This window comes from Calypte anna, chromosome 14 (genome assembly GCF_003957555.1).
Source record: "Calypte anna isolate BGI_N300 chromosome 14, bCalAnn1_v1.p, whole genome shotgun sequence".
Classification (NCBI taxonomy): Eukaryota; Metazoa; Chordata; class Aves; order Apodiformes; family Trochilidae; genus Calypte; species Calypte anna.
Window position 1 is genome coordinate 1,014,529 of NC_044260.1, and position 23,511 is coordinate 1,038,039.

The following is a 23,511-nucleotide window of genomic DNA, read 5'->3' on the forward strand; positions in this document are numbered from 1 at the left end:
CCTTTTTTTTTTTTTTTTTTTTTTTTTTCCCTGCCCACAAGGCTCGGTGTGAAGTGAGAGGCTTTGGCATGAGCTCAGGCAGAGGGTGTGATCAGTGTGTCACCCTCATCCTGAGAACATCCTTCCACATCCCGGGCACGGCCAGGGAGGGTGCAGCCCTGGATTCCCAGGGTGTGAATCCACGGCTGGAGTTAAAACCGGTTCAGGGTTTGACCCATTTTCTCTGGCCCCGCTATTTTTTTAATGCCTTGGTTGGTGTGCTGCCTAATTGCTCTCTGGCTGGGGGAAGGAGGTTCTGGCTCTGGAAGGGAGACCTTGGGATGGGACTGCTGGCCAGGAGGCACCCTGCTCTGTGGCGGGTGCTGGAAAAATAAAACTGTAGGGTTGGGAGGAGAGGTTTGAGGGGTGTAGGAAGGGGGAGGATGGGTTTGGTGTTGGGGAGAAGTGGGAGGAATGGTGGGATCAACGTCTGCTGGCTGGAGCATCCCAAGAGCCAGGGCTGGGGCTGGCTGTTCATCCCCTCCTACCATCCCTCACCTCCCCTTCCCTCCCCCGGGTGGGATCACAGCCCCCGTGGCTGTCACCTGCTCACCCACCCCCTCTCTGGAGCACCCACCAAGGAGCTGTTCCCTCTCCACCCTTCCTCCCACAGCCTCCCATCACCATGGTGTCATCAGGACTACGCTGGGGACATGCACAGCCCCATGAGCACCTTTATTGGGACTTCCCAACCCAGCCCAAAGCTGGTGGCTCCTGAGCTGTGCCTTGCTCTCCTGCAGTGGGCTGGTGGCCATCATCTACACTGACATGATGCAGATGCTCATCATGGTCCCTGGAGCCATCGTGCTGGTGGCCAAAGGTAAGAGCTGGGGCAGCACAGGGACCTCCCCAGGGTCCTTCTCTCCCCACCCAAGCAGTCTCATAAATAAATAAAAAGACTCAGTCTGAGAAGTTTGGTGGCCAAGATGCCCAGCAGGGCTTTGGATTGCGGCAGTGGCCTAAACAAAGTGTCTGTGGTCCCCCTGTGTCCCCTCTGCCCCTGTGTTTTCCCCACGTGACATTCCTCTGGGTGGAGATGCCAGCACTTGGTGTTGTGGTGGGGTCTTCAGAAAGGATCCTATCACAGAAGGTGGTGCTGGGATGAGGCACTGCTGCAGGGGTTGTCTGGGGATGCAGAGCATGGTGCTGTGCCTTCCTCCTGGTTGCAGTGAGTGTGGTTCATCCCCAGCCCTTCCTGGAGGCTCAGGGTTGTTGTGTCTCCAGATGCTGAGCTGCAGAGCACCCCTGGGAGGCTGGGACCTTTCATCAGCCACCTTCTGCCACTGGGGCTCTTGGCCCGGAGGAGTAAGAGGCAAAAAGTCAGGTCCCAGTTTCAAAGGCAGGCGTTTAACTACAGAGGAGGATTTCCAGAGGCATTCCTGAGCTGTTTTCCACCATCTCCTGGAGAAGCCTGCTTAGGTGGGTGGGTAGGAAAGGCTTTGACCCAATGCAACCCAAGGGCAGGAGCTCTGCTGTGGAGGTGGGAGCAGCCACAGACCTGCAGCCAGCCCTGTCCCACGGCTGCTCCCCTGTGCAAAAGCAGAGATTGCTCCTGGGCAATGCAGCAAAGTATATTTACAAGACCCAAAGGAAAGGACACAGGCTTCTTGGAGAAGTACCCAGTGATGCCAACTACCCCAGCAGAAGCCAGGAGCTGTGCCAGGCAGAGGAACACACTGTCCAAGCAGCCCTGAGCAGTGGTGGCAGCTCTGGCATTGGAGAAGGTGCTGGGATACTGCTGGTTGTTGTCTGGAGCTGTTGTTGGCCATGGGGCTCTCCAAGGCTGTGTCTGGAGAGCTCAGCTGGGTCAGCACGTGGAGCTGCCCGAGGAGGACAGGGTGGCAAGGCCTGAGGAACCCTTCCAGACCCTGGTGGATTTTGGCTTTCCAACCTGCAGAGCTTAGCCTGGAGTGTGCAGGGAGAGGGACTGAGCCAGGGCAGCCAATTCTGCTGGAGTCACAGTTCTTACCTCAGGTCCTGGGAGACCTTGAGGAGCTGGAAGCTGGTGTGGAGGCTGCTTTGCCTCAAGGGTGCTCGCTTTTCTCCAGCTTTTGGCAAGCTCATCCAATAAAGGCTGTTCTTCATGTTTTAGTTTGTTTAGATCTTCAGCCTGTGAATAGTGTTGTTAACTCTTGTTTGCTAAGCTGCCACCCCTTTGGGTCTGCTCTGCTTGGATCATTGCCTCATCTACTGCTGCTGCTGAGGGAGGGGGAAAGCAAATTGTTTGGCTCGGAGGTCACTTCTCCCAAGGGAGGGATGTGCAGATCCCTTGGGAAGGAGCAGTGCTGGGCAGAGCAATTGGTTGCAGACCCGAGGGACCACAGACAAACCTTGGACTTATTCAGGAGCAAGTGGCTGTTTTGGCAGGCAGGGATGTGCTGGTGGGGGCTCCAGCATCCTGGGTGGGGACACCCAGCCCTCCTGTCCCCTGCACTGTGCACCATGGGGACGTGGATCCCGGCAAAGCCCGCAGGCTGAGCTCTGGCTGCCCTGAGGTTTTTGTCCCTCTCTTCCAGCCCAGCCAGTGTAGGTGTTGTGACTTGCTGGTGAACACCTTTGGGAAGGGAGCAGGCCCACACCCCCGGGCACAAATCTCTGCTTTCAGTGCTTGTTCTCTGCCTCTGGAAAGCTTTTGTTGGTGCCCAACGCCCATGCAAAGCTTGGGAGTAGCTGGTGCCTGGATAAACCAAGCGCTGGAGAGGAGCCAGGACTGCTTGAGTAAGAGCAGGAGGAGCTTCCAAAGGCAGATTCCTTGTGAAACACTTTGGGGAGGGGGGATGGGGGGTTGCAAAGGGTGGGTGATGCCCCTTTGCAAACTCCCTAGAAGTTTCAGGTCAGGGGGATGGCCTGGGATGGGGACAGGGCTGCAGGGAGAGGGGACAGTGGAGCAGGATGGGTGTCTTTGAAATCAGGGTTTGCTCAAGCTGGCACTTGATGGTCACCCAACAGCCCATGCCTAAGGGGTTTCTCTAAAGACAGCAGCACTCATGGGGTGACTTTTCAGGAGCATGTTCCCACCACACTATCATGTTTGGGGGGACCAAGCTGAGGGTCTGGGCTGCAGACCCTCATGAGAGGGGATGGAAAGGATGTGACAGTGGGACCAGACTTGGGGGCATGAACTCACCCAGGGATTCTTGTGAGTCTTGCTTTGAGCCTTCCCTCCATGAGCCTGGTGGGAGATCCAGAGCCTCCCCTTCTCTCCTGAGCATCAGGAGCTGCTGTGTGTATGGAGGTATCAAAACCCCCCTCCTGCTCATCTCCTCCATGGGTGCTGCATGGGTGGCCATGGCCCGTGGGGGGACCAGGGCAGGTGCCTCCCATCCCTCCCTCCTCCAACAAGCAATGCTGCTGGCTCCAAAACCCTCCTGCTGGAGGTATTGGGGGAGCTGCAAGGAGCTCTCAGAAGTGCCCCTCAGGAGTGGGAATGTGGTGGGGGGGCCAGGGCAGAGCCTGGGGCTGGTTGGCAGCTGCTGCTGGGGGCTGCAGGAGCTGCCAAGGGTTTGGAGGCTCTCGCTTGCTTGGGCTTGCTGATAGCATGTACTCCTCAGCAGGGCTCAGGGTAAGGCTCAGGTTTGGGATCCTGTTTCCCAGGAAAAATGCAAGGAAAAGGGTCATCTTTGCCCTTTTTTTCCTCCTCACTGGTTGCTTCAGGTTTGGGGCTGGAGCCACCTGGGCTCCTGGGCTGGTAAATGCTCAGAGGGGTAGAAAAGATTTGGCCAAAGACTTCTGTCAAGACACCTTGAGCTGCAATGTATCAAATCAGAGGCTACCTAATCTTGCAGTTTAATAGTCCAAATTAAGTTTCCCCTGCTCTGGGACCAGGGAGCTTTAACAAACAGGTTGCATTTACAGTACGAGGTCAAAAGAAGTGGGTCCCTTGAGAAGCCTTTGTCTCAGAACATGGTTCACCTCCGAAGGGAGGGCAGACTGTACCAGGACCTGCTGTGCAAAATGTTGATAGAAGAGTCTCTTAAATAACTAGAGGAAAACACAATCACAAGCAAGCCCCCACTCTCTGGGCAGTGCTTTGAGCTAAGGAGTTGGAGAGGGTTTTGCCAGCTGATCTCAGAGGCCACCAGGTTTCACCTGACTCTAACCAGCCTCCCCCAGTGATGCTTCCCAGCTTTTAATGAGTTCAGAGGTTACCCCAGCCTGGTAGAGGCCTATTTAATAGCTGTGCCATCCAGGATTATTCCCAACACTTCCTTCCACCTGCCCAGAGCGGATGCAATGCACCTCTTCTGAGATCCAGTCTCTGGAGACTTGCCCTGGACTGGGATGACTTTTTGGGCTGTCTATCATGGCCACTTGGTACTGGTGCACTCACCAGGTAAATGTAAACAAGAATTCCCCTGCCCCGTGTAACATGGCACTGCCTGAGGTCCAGACATGCTCTACTACAGCTCTTTCCCTAGAAGTCCACCTGCATCAGCACCTAGTGCTCCTTCTGGCTGGTGGTCTCAGGGAGCTTCTTTTTGGAGTCAATAGAAGCACCTGGGGCTCCCGCAGCCCTGTTCTTGAGGTGCTTGGACTGGGACAGTTTAGAGAGGGGGATGCCAAGGGGTGTCCTCATCTCTTCAGTTGTCTTCTGGCTTTCTGGCAGGGAGGTTAAGCGTTTGCTTGATGTTCTGGTGTTGCTTGGTGAGAGGCAGCCAGGCTGAGTGGCCTTGCTGGGGCTGAAGGCTTTGCTCTGCCAGTATGGCTGGCTGCCTGCAATGGTCTTTTTGGGCTCAGCTCCATCCCCTCTGTATTTGGTGGCCCCGAGGAGTTTCTCGTGTGTTGGAGAGCAGGAGACCTCCTTGCCTTGTTCTCTGCCTGCTGGGTTCCTGGGTCGGTACCGGTAGATGTGTGTCCCCTGTTTGTTAAAAAGCAGAAAAAGAGTTGAAAAAAAAAAAAAAAAAAAAGCAGAAAAATAGCTGCTAGGAGGGTGCTGCTCTCCTTCATGTGTCTGTGCCATGGACTCGGTCCTCACAGACAAGTCCCTCTGTCACTTGGTGTGCTCCCTTGCCCAAATTCTTCCCAGTCTGGTGGCAGCTCAAACTTGCCTCAAATCTTACCCACTGCCACTCCTCTGATTTCTTTCTCTGGCAGCACACTGTCCTGCACCACACAGCAGCTCAGCAGCTGCTCCTTGAGCAACCCCAACAGCCCAAAGGCTGCCCTGAGCCAGGTCATGGATACCTGGAGACCCAGGACAAAGGATGGCAGTGACATCTCAACTCCTTCTCTTCAGCTGCAGCCTGAACCCCCATCTTAGTGATCTAACTGCTCAATTCAGGTCCAAAGAGCATTCAGTCATCCAGACCCAACCTGTGGGATTGGGTGGCTACCGAGATTAGATGAAAGGATGGAGGGCTGGGAGAGGAGGTGGGATCAGGAGGCAACAGTGAGCTGCAACACCACTGTGGGGGTGGCTCTGATTACCTGGGTTGAGAGACACGTTTGGATCGGGTCTGAGCACCATTCATCTCAGTTCTGGACTGAGTAAGAGCTGAACACATGGCTGTGGTCACCAGATATTTATCTCCCTCTTTGGGTGTGTCTGTGCCACAATCTGGAGGTGTGATTGCACCCGTGCAGACGTGAGATTGGATCTGGTGAGGTGCAGGTGCTGCCAGCAGGATGAGCTGGGTCCAGGAGGCTGCAGAGCCACTGCCCCAACCTGCCCTGCCTCTGCTGAGCCTCCTGCCATGCTGCCAGCTCCCCATCTCCTCTGTGGTGTTGCCACCAACTCCATATTCAGCCATTAAATCCCAATATCCCAGTGGTCCCTGAGGAGACACCTCCTGCCCTGACCAGGGGGGCTGCACCACAGTGGTTTAGCTCAGGTCATGTTTGACTGATTGAACTGTACTGCTTAAAATCAGCTCTAAGGTCTGAGGTGTTTGGTCTTCAAGCTCTAAGGTCTTCAAGTTTGGGAGGGCTATGGGTGATATAACTCTTCTCCCTTTGAAGTCATCATCTGCTGGATGTGATAACTTAGCTGGGTGGTGGGTCCTGCAGCTCCTGATGTGCTCTGGCTCTTGGGCAGGAGTTAAACAACAGCTTCCTGACCACCACACCCCAGGAACTGGCACCTGCTCTCTCCTGCCCTTTGTGGCACGATCCAGTCCTTGCTCTGGAGCAGCCAAACCCTGCTGGGTGCTGAGCACTTTTCTATAGCCCCCTGGGGAGACCCTGAGCTCTTTTAGAGTCAGCATTTCCTGTGGATGTTGTCTGTTTAAGAGAGATTGCCTCAAACCCTGAGGGCTGGCTGCATCATGGGTGATCATCCCTTGGCCAGAGGTTTGAGGTGTGATGGTCTGAGCAGTGAAGGTGGTGGAGCTGTGGTAGGAGGAGGCTGGACTTGGTGTCCCTCTTATTATGGGAACTCTGTGGAGAAGATTGAATAGAAGGGGGAAGGAGAGAGAGGGGGGGGAGGGTGGGGAATGGTTGATACCAGCAGGAGGATGTGGTGGCATTGGGCTTTTGTGGCAGAACACAGATTCATTGCTGGTCTGGAGAGGAACCCAGCCAATGGGTTGAGTACAGGCCTACTCTGCATTTGGGCCCCATGCTCCATGGCTCCAGGGTTTGGGGCTGCTTGGGGTGCAGTTTGGGCAAGGAGGAGGCTGCTGTGGACTGGGAGGTGTTGCTGGTTGCTCAGCCATCCCACCTGGCTTTCCCCCAGATCATCATCCAGAGATCACTTTCTGCCAAGAGCCTGAGTCACCCCAAGGCCAGCTCCACCATGGTCAGCCACCTGAAGATGCTGCCCTTGTTTGTTGTCATCATGCTGGGGATGATCACCAGGACCAGGAGTTCTGTCTGTCACCACGTGGTGAGTAGAAGGGTTGTCTGGAAACCTCTGGGAGTGTTTACAGATGGGAGTGGGACAGGAGAGGACCTGAACATGCTCTCCTCATGCCACTAGCATGCTACCACAGTCCTCTACTAGCCAGGCTGCAGGTATTGAGGTGATGCTCCAGGGGTAATGTGGGTGCTGCCTTCTCCATGTGATAGAAACCCTGATGTCTGCCCAGCGTGAACCTCCCCCTCCAGCTTGGGCTGTGGGCCAGCCCCTGAGAAATGTGGGCCCAGAATAAAAAAGTTGTTTCGATGGTGATCCCTGTCAGATCTGTGGTTTCCAGAGAATTCATCAAGGCTTGCTTTGGTTTATTATTTATACATGTGGTAGAAAGTCTCCTCTGCCATCATCCAAGCTCCTACTGGTGTGTTCATTACCCACCTTCTCACCAGAGGGCCAGAATGAGTTATTGGAGGAACACCAATGTACCTGGCCACTCCGAGCAAGATGGCACCTGGGACCTGGGTCCCAGACCATCAAAGGGCCCAGTGCTCCTCACTCTGCACAGCTCCATGGGGCATGAGGGGATGTTTGGTGTGTGAGGATTAAAGCCCTGCTCTGAGCTGAGAAAGGAGAAGCGAGTGGACTCTGGGCTAGTAATTTTAATTCCTTGTAAATACAGCTTAGATGCTCAGCTGGGGTGACCTCAGGTGGCTTCACAGTGATTTCAGCCACTGATTTAGCCCGGGGTGTGTGTGTGGGTTGAATGCCCCAAGAAAGAAGGCGCTGGGAGCTTTGAGAAACTGAAAAACCCTTGGAAGTGATCCAAGAAGCTGCAGCACTTGGGTGCTGCATAAGGGTTTGACCCCATGATCCCCTTGCTTGGATGGTGCAGGATGGTGGGGATGCTGGTGGTGTGGCCTGTGCAGGGTGACAAGGGTCTGGTGTCACTGGTGAATTGGTCACAAAGCTGCTGACTGCAACGCTTGCCCACGGAGGTTGCTGTCCCTGTTTCTCCTCTGTCTTGCTCTGTCTAATTATGTGTCCGAGTGCATTTGCTTTGATGATAATCACCTTTGCAAGGAGCTAGAAAACAAGCCTGAGAAGGACACGCCTGCACGCAGTCTGTCACTGGCTGGGCATGATGCCACTGCTGATGGGTTGTAGGATAGAGCTCGGCGGCTTTGGGCACAGTCATGCCTGAAGCCAGTGAGCTCTATGCCACAACCCAGTGTCATGGGATGATCTTCAGTCCCCCAAACTTCCCCTTTTCCAGCCATTCCCATTGCACTCAGGAGCTGTGGCCTGGCCACCACCTTCCTGACCAGGAACACCTCTTAGGTGACTCCTACCAAGAGTTTCAGGCATTATTCTCCCATCTGGGAAGTTTGATCTCAGCATCTAGGACGCGACACCAAAGCTAGGGATGATGCCACACCTCGGCTGAGCTGGCTGGGTCACCTCCAGGTTTGCAACCTTTGGTGGGGTGGAGAAATGTAGGGAAGGTTAGAGTGAAAAGTCCTACCTGTGTGGCAGTGCTGGGGTAGGAGCTGTTGCCATCCAGGATGGCGTGGGGCAGCACACACCGGATCTCCATGGCATTGCTCCTCCTCTTGGTCACGTCCTCCACACGGACATGCTTCAGGGATGGGAGGCTCCCCAAGGGGCTGATGAAGGTGCCCCTGCTGATGTGAGGGTCGCTGAGCTTCCTCTGGATGGGCAGGATCTCCCCGTTGTGGGTGACATCTGAGTTGGTTCGCCGGAGTGGCCCGTAGCGATCCCTCACCTCAAAGTACTCATCTGAGATGGAGGAGGCATTGGAGCGACGGTAGCTGTGGTCAGCAGAGCTGCTGGAGTAGCTCTCCTGGTCACTCAGAGTGATGTACTCCTCTTCCTCCTCCTCTTCCTCTTCTCCCAGCCCATTGTGGGTGCAGGGAGGCCCTCTGTCCTCCTGTGGCCCCACTGCTGGCCGCTCTGGCTGGAGATGGCAGGTGTCCATTGAGGCTCTGTTAGGGTTCTCCTCCAGTTCCTGCTTTGCATCCATGTGGTCAGCTGGAGGTTGTTGTGTGTCAATCTCCAAGGAAGTGCTGCTCTCACAGGGTGTGATGACTTTGGTGAGAAGGACACCAACAGGGGTGGTCCTTGGCTTTGGAACTGGTGGCTTGGTGTCCTCCAGTATCTCCTCTGGTGGTTTCAAGTGGTGGCCCAATGGCGAGGTGGCAAACGTTCCTGATTGCTTTGTTGTCCAGCTGACACCTTCTGTGGGGCTGGGAGCAGGAGCTGCAGGAGTCTCTATGGGGGTCAGTGGGGTCTGTCTGTGGCAAGGGGACACCAGAGGTGGCTCTTTGTCAGAGTTTTTCTTGTTCTCCATCTCCCTGTTCTTCAGCATCTGCCTGTGCTGGGCGCTGGCCTGGGAGACGTCGCAGACTTTGATGCGGTTCATCTGCGAGAGCTTCGCGTTCTTTATCTTGGGGTCAATGATGTTGATGTAGCCCAAGACTTCACTCCCGGGTTCGGGGTCGGGCTCGACCCAGGTGGGCAGATAGTCAAACATGTTTGCTTTCTCCAGATTCAGGAGCCCAGGGTGGATGAGCAGGGAGAGGTCCGCCACCTCGCCGTGCCTGTCGCCAGCCTGGCCCTCGGGCAGGGCTTTCCCTTTGTTGTCTGCCTTCTGATTTTTGTCCTGGTTCTCAGATGAAGTCTTGCTGATCTGGTCTGCGCTCTTGGCCTTCACCAGGGCATATTTGGGGTTTATCAACTTCTTCACCACGGCGTTGGCGGGGGTCACCGGCACCACAGAGGGCAGAGTTACGGGCTCGGGTTCTGGTTCTTCGCCCACGGAGATGGACTTGAGGCTCACCCCCTTGGACATGAGGTAGAGCTCTTGGAACTGTTTGTCAAACGCCTCCACCACTTGGCCCGAGAGCACCGTGATGACGTTCCGGTCCGTCCTTGCTGCGGACCAGGTGAAGCTGGAACAGAAACAGGTTGGAAACTTTCTGAGTGCTGGCTGGTAAATACCACACCTCTCCCAAGCCTGGCTTTCCCCGGGGGATTTGTGGTGCTAGCAGGGACATGATCTCACTGTAAACATTAATAATAAGGAGATCGAAGATACAGCTCTCATCCCAAGTTAGAAGGAAGGGTTTAAGAACTGAGCACACTGGAACCTGAAGTAAAAATTCAAACTCTTTGCTGAGCACTGCTTAGTTTTTCACTTCAGTGCTGGTGGCTTTTTCTTTCTCAGTTTGGGGTTAGTTAAGTAAAACAGCTAAAAGGACCTGTTTTCTGTTGTGGCTAGAAAGTAGGAAATGTTTCACTTCCATCTTTATGAAACTTACCTTTTTGAGCTGAAAAGCTGACTGATCTGGATCTGTTTCTATCAAAGCAATTTGGACAAACTGGAAAATATTTTGGATAGGAAATGTTTCAGGGTAAAAGCTGAGGCCAATGCAAGAGCTAAGATTGACTGTGGTTTGGTGTCTTTGTCCTTCCTTGTGCTCAAGGAAGAACATCCCCTGACAGAAGCACTTGGTGTGTCCCACAACTCAGAGAATGAAGGGTGTCCTAGACCTGGCTATGGGGTGGTGGGGACCCCTTGGGTCCAACTCCAGTGCTCAGGTTGGCTTTGGAAAATCATCTCTCAGCTGAGGAGGAGGGAAGCAAATCTGGGGCAGGGTCCTGGGGCCAGGCTGGGCAGGCACCAGAACTTGAACCGTGTGGGTCCATGTTGGTCCTTTGGCCAATGCTTCCATAGGGTGGGTGGTGGGAGGCACCGCTGATTACCTGTAGGATCCACACATGGCCCGGTCCCCATCCACAAACATGAACTTCTGGGCCAAAGCTCCTTTGAACTTGGTGGCCGAGCGGGTGAAAAACTCTGTCCCCCCCGTGCTGCGGACTCGCAGGTTCTGCAAAGCAAAGGCAGAGGTGTGAGCAGGAAGCAAAGGGATCATCTTCAAACCATCCTTCACCTCTCCAGTGATGCCCCCGTGGATGCTCTGTAGCCCATTTGAGGAGCAGGAATCGCTCTTCATGGCCAGCTCGGAGGAGGCCAGGGTGATGGGAAGATAAAATAACTTGCCCAGGGCCATGCAGGGAATCGAGGACTTGGCTTCAGGAATTTCCTGCTCTGCCCATGTGCCGGGCAGTTTTTTCTACCTCTTGAACTCAGTGCTGCTTGTGTCTGTGGGTGAGCAGTGTGTGATAATCCTATCAGACACTTTGCATCTCCTGCAAATCTATGCAAAAGCCATCATGGGAGGGGTGATTCTTCACCTCCTCCCCAGGGGGAGATGTACAAAGGTTTTTAGGAGAAAATTGGTGACCCCAGAACAACACAAGTGGACCTGATGGCAGTGGGCTTGTTCTGCACTGGGTTTACCCCTAGCTGTGCTCCTAAATCAGAGGGTCTAGCCCTGTTTTTAGGGCTGGATGGGAAAAAAGACCCAACAGTGGGGCAACATCTTATCACTCCCATGAAACAAACTCCAGGGACATGGACCAAAAGGGCACATCTCACAGTGGGTCTCTGCAGAGGTGGTTGGGGAGCTGGGTGTCCTCCCTCCCAGGAGCCCTGGACCCAAAGGGGTCTGGGAAAATGAATTTTATCTTCAGTCTGGCTCAGGCCTCTGTGCTTTTCTCTGGAGGCCACCAGCACATTTTTGCAGCTGAGCAGGTAGCATTGTTCAGATGGTCTCCCTTGGGTGGGGAGAAAATTTTCTCTTATGAAAGCACCCACATTCCTCCCAGTCCTGCAAGGGATGTTGGTCATGCCATTGCTAAAGGCACTGTGATATCACCAGGTCGTGCCCTCCAGGGCTGGGGTTTTTTTAAAAAGCTTAAAAAAAAAAGTTAAAAAAAGAAAACAAAACAAAACAAAAAAAGGCACAAAAAGTATTTGTCCTCCCCACCTCCAGCCTTCTTCTTCTGCTTCTCCTGGTCCCTGCTCCCTCATGCCTGGCAGCAGGAATGGTGATTTGAAGCTGGCTTTAGTGTGATGCAGAAGCCAAGGCTTTCCTGAGTGGATTTCCAGGGAAACTTTACACACAGAGTTTAGAAGTAGAGGGGTTTCTTTTTTGGAGCATTTGATTTCATTTTTATTTTTCTCCTACCATTTGCCTTTTTGCCTGGTGTGGCTGGGGGAAGTTATGCTGAGCACCTCAGTGTCTGGTGGTGGGTAGCACTGGGGGGGGCTGGCAAGCAGGTTGGGGTGGCAATTTGCATTCCACTGGCAGAGGGAGTTGTTCAGCCTGGGGAAGAGAAGGCTCCAGGGAAACCTTAGAGCATCTTCCAGTGCCTGAAGGGGCTCCAGGAAAGCTGAGGAGGGATTTGGATAAGGGCAGGGAGTGATGGGATGAGTGGGAATAGCTTTAAACTGGAAAAACAGAGATCTGGATGAAATATTAGGAAGAAATTCTTCGCTGTGCGGATGCTGAGCCCCTGGTTGCCCAGGTTGCTCAGGGAAGCTGTGGCTGCCCCATCCCTGGCAGTGTTGAAGGCCTCAGGTTGGATGGGGCTTGGAGCACCCTGGTCTGGTGGGAGGTGTCACTGCCCATGGCAGGGGGTTGGAACTGGATGATCTTCAAGGTCCCTTCCAATCTGAACCAGTCTGGGATTCTGTGATTCTTGTCCCATGTTGCCTCTACACATGGGGCTGCTGAGAGCACCCAGGGTGCTGGTGCTGGGTGTCCCAGGGTGTGGATCTCACCCTCTTGGAGCCGAAACTTTGCACAAAGGCCCAAAGACAGCTATGGGTTTTTCTCAGCTAACACCCAGGGGAACAAAACTCCCCAGGAGCGAGGTGCTGGTTACCTTTCCCTTCCTCCCTCCTCCCGCCGTATCGCTGCTCTTAGGATCTGTTTATTCAATCTCTCCCAAGAGGAGGGAGCAGCAAGCGAGCACCCGGCTCCCCGTGGCCAGCTGCCGAGCCTGACACGGGGTGAATCACTCCCCAAGAACTCAGCATTGCTCAACCAAGCATCCACCTTGCCCAAAGCTGCCTTGCTAATTGCCAAGCGCCCGCATCACCTCCCATTTCATGAGCATCTCCTGCCTTCCCCGCCAGCTCCCAGCCACTGCCCTACTTTCCTCCCAGCCTCCTGCTCTGCTGCAGCCCCTGCCAGCAAATTGGCTGCAATATGTGGGCAAATGTTAACTTCTAGACATTTTTTTTTTCTTTTTCTGCCGAGCTCTGCAGATGTTCTCCTGCTTTTCCAGTCCTGCCACCGGGGTTGTTCATGCATTAAAACATCGGCGTGCGTCAGCTCCGGCTTTTCTGGTCTTGGAGCAGGAGACCAGACTTGCCGAGGAGTTTGGGTGCAAGTTAAAAACTCACCGACTTTGCTTTTAATTATCCTGAGCAGCAATTAAGCAGAGCTGGGGGGGCGCAGGGGCTGGGGGAGGTGACCTGGGGTGGGGGTCCCCACGTCCCTGCCGTGTCCCGGCCCCCTGTGAAGGTGTTGTGGCTCCTGCATGTTCCTGCTGCTCAGCTGAGGGTTGGCCCTCATCCCAAGCAGATCTGGGGAGCTTGCCCGGGCACGGGCCTCCCCCTCCAGCTATTTGGCAGCCGGTGACATCAGGCACCGTGACGTCAGGGGTAGTGACGTCATCAGTGGAGATATCACCTTTCTGCAACGGGCAGGGCACAACTCGGTACAGCTGAGAAGGGGGGTGAAGGGGTTGTCTGCAACCCCCCAGCTGAAACTGCTGTGTTTGCATCCCGTGCTGGGGATGGGAGCGTTGTGCCCGGGTCCTGAGGAAGGGTCCCTGTTGCTGCTCCTGAGGTTGACAAAACCCCTGCCCCCTCCTCTGCCCCTTTGCCTTCCCCCGTCTTTGCATGAGCACCACACAAGGTGACTTTTCTCTGCCCCCCCTGGCACACACAGGGATGTGTAAGGGGTTCGGGGCACTCTGGGCTGGGGGCTGAGGCCCTGCACTGCCAGGCATCCCCGAGCTGCTTTATCCTGCCCCATTTCAAAGTGGATTTGGGCACAGGAACAATTTTGTGCAGCTTTAGGGCTGGTGAACACTGTGTTCAGGCAGATGGGTGCTGGTGTGGTGCCTGATGCAGCTGAGGGCACCCTGGGCAGTGTGGGTGCCTCCCTGCTCCCTCTGGGTCCCATGCTGGGGTGGAGGCTTTGGAAAAGGGGAAAATCGAGTTTTTTTAATTCCAGACTCTGACCTGAAGGAAAGCCTGAAAGCAAGAGAACCGGCTGGTGGCTGCTCCCAGCAGCCCTGCCCCAGGCTGATGACAGCAGAGATGGGGCCCTGGCAGAGCATCCTTCCTCGTGTGCCTTCCCTCTTGCTGGCTGGTTCACCAGGATGAGCTGAGCAAACTTGGGTTTGTGGTTCCCTGCTTGAGTTGTACCCACCCCCTTGGGCCCAGAGCTCCCTGAGCACCCATCCAGCTCTGGTAGGCACCAGCAGCCCCCTGGGCTTTCTGCATCCAGCTTTGCTGGGTGGAAGTCCATCCCCCAGCTCCTGATGCTTCTGGATCTGGGCATCTCCTTCAGGTCTGGCTCCAGGCAAAAATGGACTGAACTCCTCTAGCACTGCTGAAAGTTTGGAGGTTGTGCTCCCCTCAAGGCTCTGATCATCTCCCTGAGATGGAGGAGGTCACCCCCACCCTTCAGACCATCCTTACCTTCAAGTGTCCAGCGTGCATCTGGGCTCGATCACACATCTGCAGGAAGTGTTTCACATTGGTCTCATCCAAAATGATGTAGACTCCCACTTTCCTCTTGAAGCCTGCATCCAGAAGGTCCTTGAAGATGTCTACATCAGTGAACATGTCCATGACCACTGCAATGACCTGGAGAGGGGAGAAGAGAGATGAGCCTGGGTAGCGTGGCCAGGTAATGACCCCAAAATGCAGCAGGTGCTCGGGTGAGAACTGAAGCCATGTTCTCTCTCTCTCTAAGAGGGTGGGATTTGGTGTGGTGGTCCCCAGGCTCCCCCTGCTCTTGTTCAGCCCAAGGGTGGAATGCAGGAGTCCTCAGTCCCATTCCTCTGCTGTCACTATGGGAGGTTTGGTCTCCAGTGGTGGCCTGTAGCATAAAATACTTGTGAAAAATTGGTTCCTGAGGGTGAATCTAACTTTCTAGCCTTTACCAAATAGCACAAAAGTCAAAGTGCAGTCTCTGGCTGAGAAGCTTGGTGGCCCTTTGACATCAGCACTGCCTGTGGCCCCATGGCAGGAACCCCAAGAAGGGGAAAGCTGCTGTGCAGTGATGTGTCCATCTGTCTGAGGGCACATTGCAGGGGGTGGTTACTGTCTCTGGGGTTGTCACACATGCTTGTGTTGAGAAAAACAACACAAAAAATAGCTAAAATTGGTTCTAAGCTTGGAAAAAATTCTCCAGACACACCTGAGGCACATTCAGGAGCTGAAATGAGTTTTAATAACTTTTAAAAAACAGGCCTGGGAGTGAGCTGCTGGGTTTGCTTGAAAGAAGCCAAGAACTTGCAGCTCCCTGTGACCACAGAATCACAGATTCTTGGGACAGCTGCTGTGCCAAGCCCAGGCTGGCAGCGATGTGGCTGGGTTCAAGGTCAGCTCCTACCTCTGAGGCCAGGACAGAGCTCTGGGGTGAACAGTGCTTCTGACCCCCCTCTTCGTCTCATTGCCTGGCTGGGAGCCCTCGAGGTGCTGCTTCTATTGTGCAACCCCCCTGTGAACATCCCTCCTCCCTCCCAGGCTGTGGGAGGAGAGCCAGGACAGTGGTGATGGGGGCCCTGTGCAGTGACATTAGGGTTTGGCACATGGCAGTGTCCCACATGTGCTTGGAAGATTCATCTGTGCCACGTCCAGGCATGCTGGGATTTTTACAGGGGTGGTTGCCTAAGCATCCAAGTTCCCCCCACACCCACCCGTGGATTTTGCCTTTCTGGAGATGGCATCACCCATGACACGAGGGTGAGCAGCAGCAGTGCAGCATGAGCCACCTGCAGCCCAGCTGAACATCACGGGGCAACTCCCAGGGCTGTGTCTGCCTCCCCTCATCCCACAGGGGTGGCAGGTTCGTCACCAGGGTGCTGGCATCTCGTTGTCCTACGCTTGGTAATCCACCAGTGCCCCCATCTCTGTGGCTGTTCCTGGAAGGTACCCTGGGCCAGGGGACAGTGGGTGCTGCTCTCACCCTTCCAGGGGTCTCTGATGGCCACAGCCTGTGGCCAAACCAGGAGGACACCAGCACTGGAGTGTGCACGCTATGGGGTGGCACAGGGAGACCCTCCCTCGGGAAGGAAGGGATGGGGTTGGTGCCTGCACACTCAGGCACATCCAGTCCAGGGTTCTTTGAGCACCAAGCTGCCTTTTAATTAGTTTCATGCCACAGGAGGTGGAGGGCTCTAATTAAGAGGATCCTGCATTCTGACACTGCTGGCTCTTTCTTTTCTGCAGGCAGTGGGGCAAGGAGCAAGGCTGTGTGGGGTGTTCCAGTCCGTGCTGTCACCAATGCCACCCCAACCTCCCCAACCCTGGCCACATACAAGTCTTTCAGGAGGTGCCAGCAAGCCGTGTGACAGGTGATGTTGTGGCTCTGCCACTTGGTTTTAACTGAATTCCCATTCATCCTCACCCGAGAGCCTCTCAGCAGGCTTTGCCACAAAAGGAAAACTCCTCACTCCTTTGTGCACCCATTCATTTGTTATGCACATCCTCATTGTCCTGCTGGGGAAACTGAGGCAGAAAACCCGGTGCCTGCTTTGCATGGGCTGCCCAGGGAGGGCTGGACTCATCTTGCCAGCAATGTAAAGTTCAAACAGGTTCAAAGCTGCTCCTCCAGCTCAGGGGTTGGGTTTCCCATCTACAGCAAGGAATTAGGCAGGAGCTGTGCTGTCTGCCAGGAGTCCTGGGTGAGGGGCAGCTGAGCTGGGAGGGCTCAAGGAGGTGAGTTTGGTGCTGAGGTTTTGCTCTTCTCCCTGATGCCGATGCTCCCTGTGGCTGTGGTCATGTTACATTTTCTCCAGGGGAAGCTGAGGGCTTATCCAGTGAGGATGACAAAAGTATTGCCCTTTTTGGGAGGAAAAGGCATTTCCCCGTTGTGCTCCTGGCATTCTTAAGTCTTCCACAGTCTTGCTGCTGTGGCTCTGAAGGTTCTTTGCAGGGATGTGGGCAGGACATGGTGATATTCCCCATCCCAAGCATGGCTCACGCAGGGGTGACGAGCAGGCAGCACCCAGGAAAGCCCAGATCTCACCCACTTGCCCACATTTTCAACCCGATTCCTCCTGCTGGGCTGGTGCAAGCTGTCACCACTCAGCTTTTCTGCCTCCCTCCCCGCCACCTCTTGCCTGCAGGACAGGCTTGGCCTGGCTCTGGCACCAGGATCTCTCACCAGGGTGACAAAAAGCTTGAACTTTTTGGGAAGTTCAAGCCAGCAAGGGAACCATCTTCAAGGGAAGATGGTGCTGGCAGCACAGTGACTGCCCAGGGACCACGGGGTCAGATCTGCTGCTGGGCTGCCCATGCTTCAACCTCGGTTGGGTCCATTCCCAACCCAGGTGCAGGGTTTAATCTGCAGAGAGCAGAGGTCTGTCTGCCCCCAGGAGTGAAATCCTTGAGCTATTTACTTCTCATCTCACGGAATGGGAGTGTCTGGAGCAAGTCGTGCTGCCCTGCTCCTGCTCCATCACCTCCATGTGGGTTCCCAGCAGCAGGAGAGCCTCACCTCTTCCCAAAGTCCCTTTGCTGCCGTGTCATCTGGGGAAGCTTTGCCATCCCTTTGCCATTCATCCGGTGAGTGTGGAGAAGATCAGCTTAATCCAAGTGATGTTTTTCTTCCTGGGATCCCAGGAGCAGCCAGGATCCATTGGATGCAGCAGATGTGCAGGTGCTGGGTCCCAGTGCCTTGATGACCACTGAGCATAGTGTCCCCTCGGACACCAGGCAAGTGATGTTGGGATCCTTCTGAATGGCTTTGATGAGTGCATAAACTGCAGGATCATGTTTTATAGAGGAAATCATGGCTCTTTATTAGCTCACCCTGAGTCATCAGATAATGATTTTTGGGGCACAGCATGTGGGTGTTTAATAAATTAGGCAGGCACCAAGGCACAATTAGAGGAAGCGTGTTAGGGTGAGGGAGAGGTGGGACAAGTAACATTAATAATTGCTCTCCCCTCTCGACCCTTTCATCCAGGAATGGCAGAAGGTTTTGTAAACAGTAATTAATAGGGCCTCCCAACCTTTACAGGGTAATTGTGTCACCACAATTCCAGCCTGGAGAACCTCAGGTGCACAGAGGAGGTCAGGCTCACTGCTGCCTCCAGTGGCTTTTGGCCAAGGACTGTGTTTCCAGACTCCTCAGACAGGCCCAATTCTGGAGAAGAAGAGAGGAGGGACAGTTTCCTCCCTACCCATCCTCCGAGCTTTGCAGCCTGAGGGGATCCTCATCAGGGGACAGATGGCTGTGTCATGGGTGGACACCATGAAGGTCTCCAAGGTGAATCCCACTGTGCAGCACATCCCTGACCACCAAACCAAAGATGGGATTTATTGTGAGAGCAGGGATGTGGCTGCAGGATCCTGCCTCTCTTCTCTCCTGTTGATTCCCAGAAAGAGGAGGGGATCATTTGCATCCTCTGCTCCAGCTCGCCTGCATTTGCCTCTCCACAGAGGAAAGCAGAGGCTCTGAACTCGGCAACGTTTGGCCTTGTTCCTGCAAGCAAGGAGGTTCATCTGCACCATCAAAGGGGCCTCAAGTCTCAGCTCCTGGCTTCCTCAGCCTACCCAGCATCAGCAACACCCACGTGGGCTCTGAACTTTCCTCGGTCAGGCTGTCTGGGGGGTGAACTTTGCTCTTCTGGCCACGAGACAGCAGCCGTGTGTTTGGTGTTCGGTATCTGAGAGCGTTTCAGGCCAAATGTCTTCAGCAGCAGAAGTGTCATCCCCTGGGATGTGGTACTGAAACTCTCTCAACCCTGTGCTCCTCTGCAGGTGGGTGAAGAGCACTGCCATTGCCTGGTAGGGTGGGACAATCTGGCAGGGATATTCCCAGGCTGGCTGAAGGAACAGGGCTCATAGCCAACCTATGTGATGCCTGATGGGGAGGCAGCTGGACCATCCCTCTGTTTACTCCTGGCTTCCTCAGCCAAACCCTTCCACCACCAAGCTGCCATGAAGGACCCTACACCTTGGCTGAAGTGTCTGGGTACAGAGGCTGGTAGTTTGTCCCAGTGTCCCCACACCTGTGGTCACCTGGGTTCAGCTGCATGCGAGCAGTTTCAGCTGCAGCAGATGTTGTCCTCCTATATGGGGTGGAAGAACCCTACTTGTCAGACCCTTTAACTCCTGCCATCCCCAGATTCTGTGGACTGAAGCATGGACTCATCTCTGTGTTTCCCTCTCTAAGCTCCAAACAGGCTCCTGCATGTCATCAGCAATGTCACCACATCTCATTCCACCGGTGAGACCCATCTGGACCAGGAGGCAGAGCATGAAGGTATTGGTGACAACCACAGCACCATCAACCACAGCCATGTCCCTGTGGCTTGGAGAAGCTCCAAGGAGAGGTGGGAATGGTGCAGGCAGCAGGGCCTGGCAGCTGCCTGACTCACCCACCCACCGGTCTCTGCTGAGCAGGAGGAGGGTGTCAGGATGACTCAGGAGATGCTGTTTGCGTGGGAGCTGTCGGGAAGCGGTGAGAAGGCAAAGCTGGGCAGGAGCTGCAAGCCCAGGTCAAAGGCAGCTGGAAAGACCCGAAGATGAGACAGCATTGGTAGTGGGGGAGTTCTCCCAACCTCCATCCCACGGGACATCTTCCCTCCTTTGCCTTTGCCCTCCTCACTGCAAAGCCCTTTGGTGGGGAAAATGTTGCGAGTAAGGACGGGTCACCCTGACTTTTGGAAGATGGTGGTGGCCCAAATTGGCTCTGGTTACAGCTGGGCTGCCCTGATTCCCCCTCATCGGCCATCCCACAGCCCAGCTGTCTCCAGCATGGTGGGAGATGAGTTTTTCCTGCCTGATCTGGGGCTCTTCAGACACCCTTCCCTCTGTTCCTGGAGAGGCACTGCTGGCCCCTTGTCACCTCTCTGCTGCCAGAATCTGTGAACCCCAGCACTGACCCCAACACAGAGCCAAGGCAGCCACATCCCAGCCTGTCTGCCCCTGCTCCATAACCAGCCTGGCAGGGTCTCCTCATTTTCTTGGTGGGGCATTCCCCAGAGTTGAGATGATGCCTCCTCAGAGCTGGATTTCTCCAATGAGCAAACAAGCAGAGCTCTAAGGGCTTCAAAGCACCATGAATCAAGCAGGTGACAACTCCCCTGCCCTTCCAGCTGGGATGGGGTCACTGGGAAATACCAGCAACCTCTGTCCACCATCACTGGCCTTCAGCACCTCCATCATCTCCTTCTTTTCTTGGACCTCTTGTCAGTGCCACCAGCCTGACCCCATCTCTCATGCACCCCACCTCCCTGCTCCCTGATTTGAAGTTTCAACCCAACACTGCATCTCCCCAGCCTTATCCTGCACACCAGCTCATAGCTTTCCTCTTAAATCCAGGGTGAGACCAGCTTGGAGCACCACAGCAATCTCAGACCAAGCTTGACCCTCAGACACGTCAGCACCAGACCAGTGACTTCATCTGTTTTGCCCCAGGACTCAGTTTGGCTCCTTGGGTTCCTGCATGTTCCCACATGCAGTCACACAGGGCTTTGGGAAGAACAATCGTGGGGTGCCTGGGACTGTGGGCTTGCAGCTGGGCAGCAGCTCAAAGCCATTTTTCACCCCAGTGGCTTTTCCCACAGACCCCATTCGGACCTTAAGACTGATGGTACCACCATACAGATCATAGGAGAGGTCCTCTTGCTCCTGGGGAGTGTTTGGAGCAGGCTAGAAGCATTTTCAGCAAAATCTGATTCCCAACTATTGCTTAACGTTGAGTGAACGTGGAAAAACCTGAGCGTTTGACCCCGATGCCTTTACTTGGGCAGAGGACAGGGATTTTTCTGGCTGAGCAGGATGTCAGGATCCATCCTCAGCAGGACAGCCCGGGGCCAATCCTACCCTGCCCCTGCGGCGCACCCATCTCACCTTCTGAGCCTGGCAGATCATCTTCCGCACCACCTCCTTGATGTGGGCCTGCCCCTCGATGGGTGGCTGCATGTAGACAGTGGCTCTGGTGACCCCACGGTAGGCGATGGTCTCAGGCCAACCCAGGTCCAGCTGAGGGATGGAGCGGTCGGATCTCTGGGGCCAGTATTCCAAGGAGGGGGCCACGTCCTGCTCATCCCCTTGGCTGTTGCGGTCGCCGTCGCTCTCCCCGACGCTGCTGCCGTGGCGTGGGATGTACTCGGAGCCAGGGTCGTAGGTCTCCAACGTGTCCAGGATCTTCTTTAGCTCCAGCTCGGAGAGGAAATCCCTGATATTCTCCTTCTTCAAGACCTCATAGAAAGCATCGGGGCCGCGGGAGGCCAGTGCCTCCAGGGCCAGGCGTTGCTCCTCGCTGTAGAAGAACTCAGGCTTGGACTCGCTGGACCTCCAGTTGACGTGGCTGTCATCCAAGCACTGCACCTGGGAGAAAGCCATGGTGACCACGCACGCGGCTACCCCCTCCCACGGGAGCTCTGAATGCCCAGTGAGCGCTGAAGACAGACAACAAATAAGGAATTAATTATTCTCCAGTCTCTAAATACAGGATTTGCTTTGCCCTTCCCTTCCCAGCTCAACGTGCCGATGGGGAAACGCGTCGTCGCTCCCTTCTTCACCAGTTCCTGCCACGCTGGAGCTCTTCTCTGCCAGGGATGAGGATTTGGTTCCTTGCTTGCTCCCGGCTCTGCTCCGGGCAAGGAAAACCTGGAGCTTCCCACAGCCAGGGCAGAGACAGCCCCGGGCACACGTGCACCACCGGGAAGGTCCTCTACGTCCGGGTCCACGCTCTTCTCATCCTCTGCTCTTTTGAGACAACACCAGATAAATTAAAAAAGTAGAAAAGAAACAAACAAGAACAACAAAAAAGCTTGATGAAGGGGAGAGGTGAAAGCAGTGGGATCTCTTGGTCCAAATGCCACTTCTGATGATTGCTCCAGGAGAACTGGGTCAGCCGGTGGGTTTCTCAGCAGCAAAGGTCTCCGCTGGCCTCTTGCTCATCGCCTTGGCTGGCAGGGAGATGATTTGGGGCTCCTGCCAGTGCCGAGTGCCGGAGCTGGACAGGTAACAGCAAGAAGTGAAAAGAGGAAAAGCAAAAGAGGTGATTCATGGCTCCGCCCTGCCCCACCTGCAGTCACATGCTGCCTGCACACAGCCCGCCCTGCCTGCACCTTAACTCTTTCGGCTGGTGGGTCCTCACACCTCCGGGCCCAGGGAGGGATGGGGGTGGGTGGCTGGGAAGGGGTTTGGGTGTTTGTCTTTAAAAAAGTCTCTCCCCTGAAGTCTCCCCCTCTCCCAGCTAGGAAGTCAGCATTTTCCCAGAAAGCAGCTCTGTGTCATGGTTAACCCTTCCTGAGCTGAGCATGAAGAACAAGCAGGGGAGCAGCACTGATTTGGAGATGTTGTAATGGTTCAAAGCTGCAGCAGGGGAGGTTAGAATGGACATGCAGAAGCATTTCTTTATCAAAAACCTGGTCAAACCCTTAACCAGGCTTCCCAGAGAGGTGGTCAACGCTCCAAGCCTGGTACTGTTGAAGAAGCATTTGGACAATGCCCTTAATACCGTGCTTTAATGTTTGGTCAGGCAGCTGGACGAGGTGATAATTGCAGGTCCCTTCCAAGTGAAAATATTCTGTTCTGCCTCCTGTTCTCCCCCCTCCCACAAGCTTTGCAGCAGGGATATGGTCACAGCACTTGACCTTGCTATGACAGATTTCCCTAACAGCTGGGAGGTGGGCGAAAAACCCCACCCTGGGTTCATCGGTTGCTGCTCACAAACCAGAGACGTGGGGCTGCCTGCTTAGCAACTCAGATAAAGATGAATTTCAAGAATCGGGGTCAGATTCTTGAGCGGATGCAAAACAACAACAAAAAACCAAACCAAAACAACAAAAGAAGGGAAATGCCAGGGGCTGCGTCTCGCTCCCTGGCGTTGGAGCAGCTGATCTGGATCTGCAGCCGTGTAAATGAGAGCCCCACTTGAGTCAGGCTCCCAGGGTGAAGCCGCCTGTCTGCCTGGGTGCTTGGCCATCAAAGGGCTCCTCTCTGCACACATGGTGGCCATGTGGCACCTGGTTGCCCCAGCCAGGGCTCCCAGCAGGGGGAGGGAGGGAGGAAAAATGAGTTGGAAATGTGTAAATAGAGGAGAACCTTTTTTTTCTCAAAGCTGGGCTGCAGCAGGTTGGGGTGATAGAACTCGGCTTTATGTTACGGTAATGGGCTGATGAAGGGAGCTGGGGGCTTTTCTCCTGCTGGAGGAAAAAGGTTGATGTGAGTGCTTGGAAAATGTCTGAAAAATCATCCCCTGCCCATCCCCTGGTGTGGCATTGTGCCCTGGGTTATGCTGGGGACAGGGGATGTGGGGATGTGACAATCTTGTGTTGGGATCAGGGTGTGAGGAGGAAGGGTTAAGTTCCCATCAAATATTGGTTCAGGAAGTGTTCTGCATGAAGTGGATGACTTTATGGAAAGGTTGTGCCAACCTCGCAGGGCTTTTCTAGTGGTGGGATGTCACCTCAACTCTGTGATCTGTTTGAGGAGGGGTGTGGTGGAGACTGAGGGTGCTGGAGGCAAAACCAGGTATTTTAGG

At 54.7% G+C, this 23,511-nt stretch overlaps 1 protein-coding gene across 1 annotated transcript; it reads right to left on the reverse strand.

Annotated features, from left to right (window-relative positions):
- Positions 1 to 2,614: 2,614 nt before the first annotated feature.
- Positions 2,615 to 22,003, reverse strand: FAM83G (family with sequence similarity 83 member G). Its single transcript, XM_008498872.2, has 5 exons — positions 20,868 to 22,003; positions 14,475 to 14,642; positions 10,616 to 10,740; positions 8,355 to 9,801; positions 2,615 to 4,897 (listed from the first exon to the last, which is right to left on the reverse strand). The coding sequence occupies exons 1-5, from the start codon at positions 21,360 to 21,362 to the stop codon at positions 4,478 to 4,480; spliced, it is 2,655 nt and encodes an 884-aa protein (XP_008497094.1). The 5' UTR covers positions 21,363 to 22,003; the 3' UTR covers positions 2,615 to 4,477.
- Between the last annotated feature and the right edge of the window lie 1,508 nt (positions 22,004 to 23,511).

Coding starts and splice junctions, on each gene's coding strand:
- FAM83G (XM_008498872.2), bottom strand. CDS start 21,362: ATGGCTTTCTCCCAGGTGCAGTGCTTGGATGACAGCCACGTCAACTGG. Junction 10,741..14,474: donor TGCACGCTGGACACTTGAAG/GTAAGGATGGTC, acceptor TTTGCTTTGCAG/AACCTGCGAGTCCGCAGCAC. Junction 4,898..8,354: donor ACCCCAGCACTGCCACACAG/GTAGGACTTTTC, acceptor TTTAACAAACAG/GGGACACACATCTACCGGTA.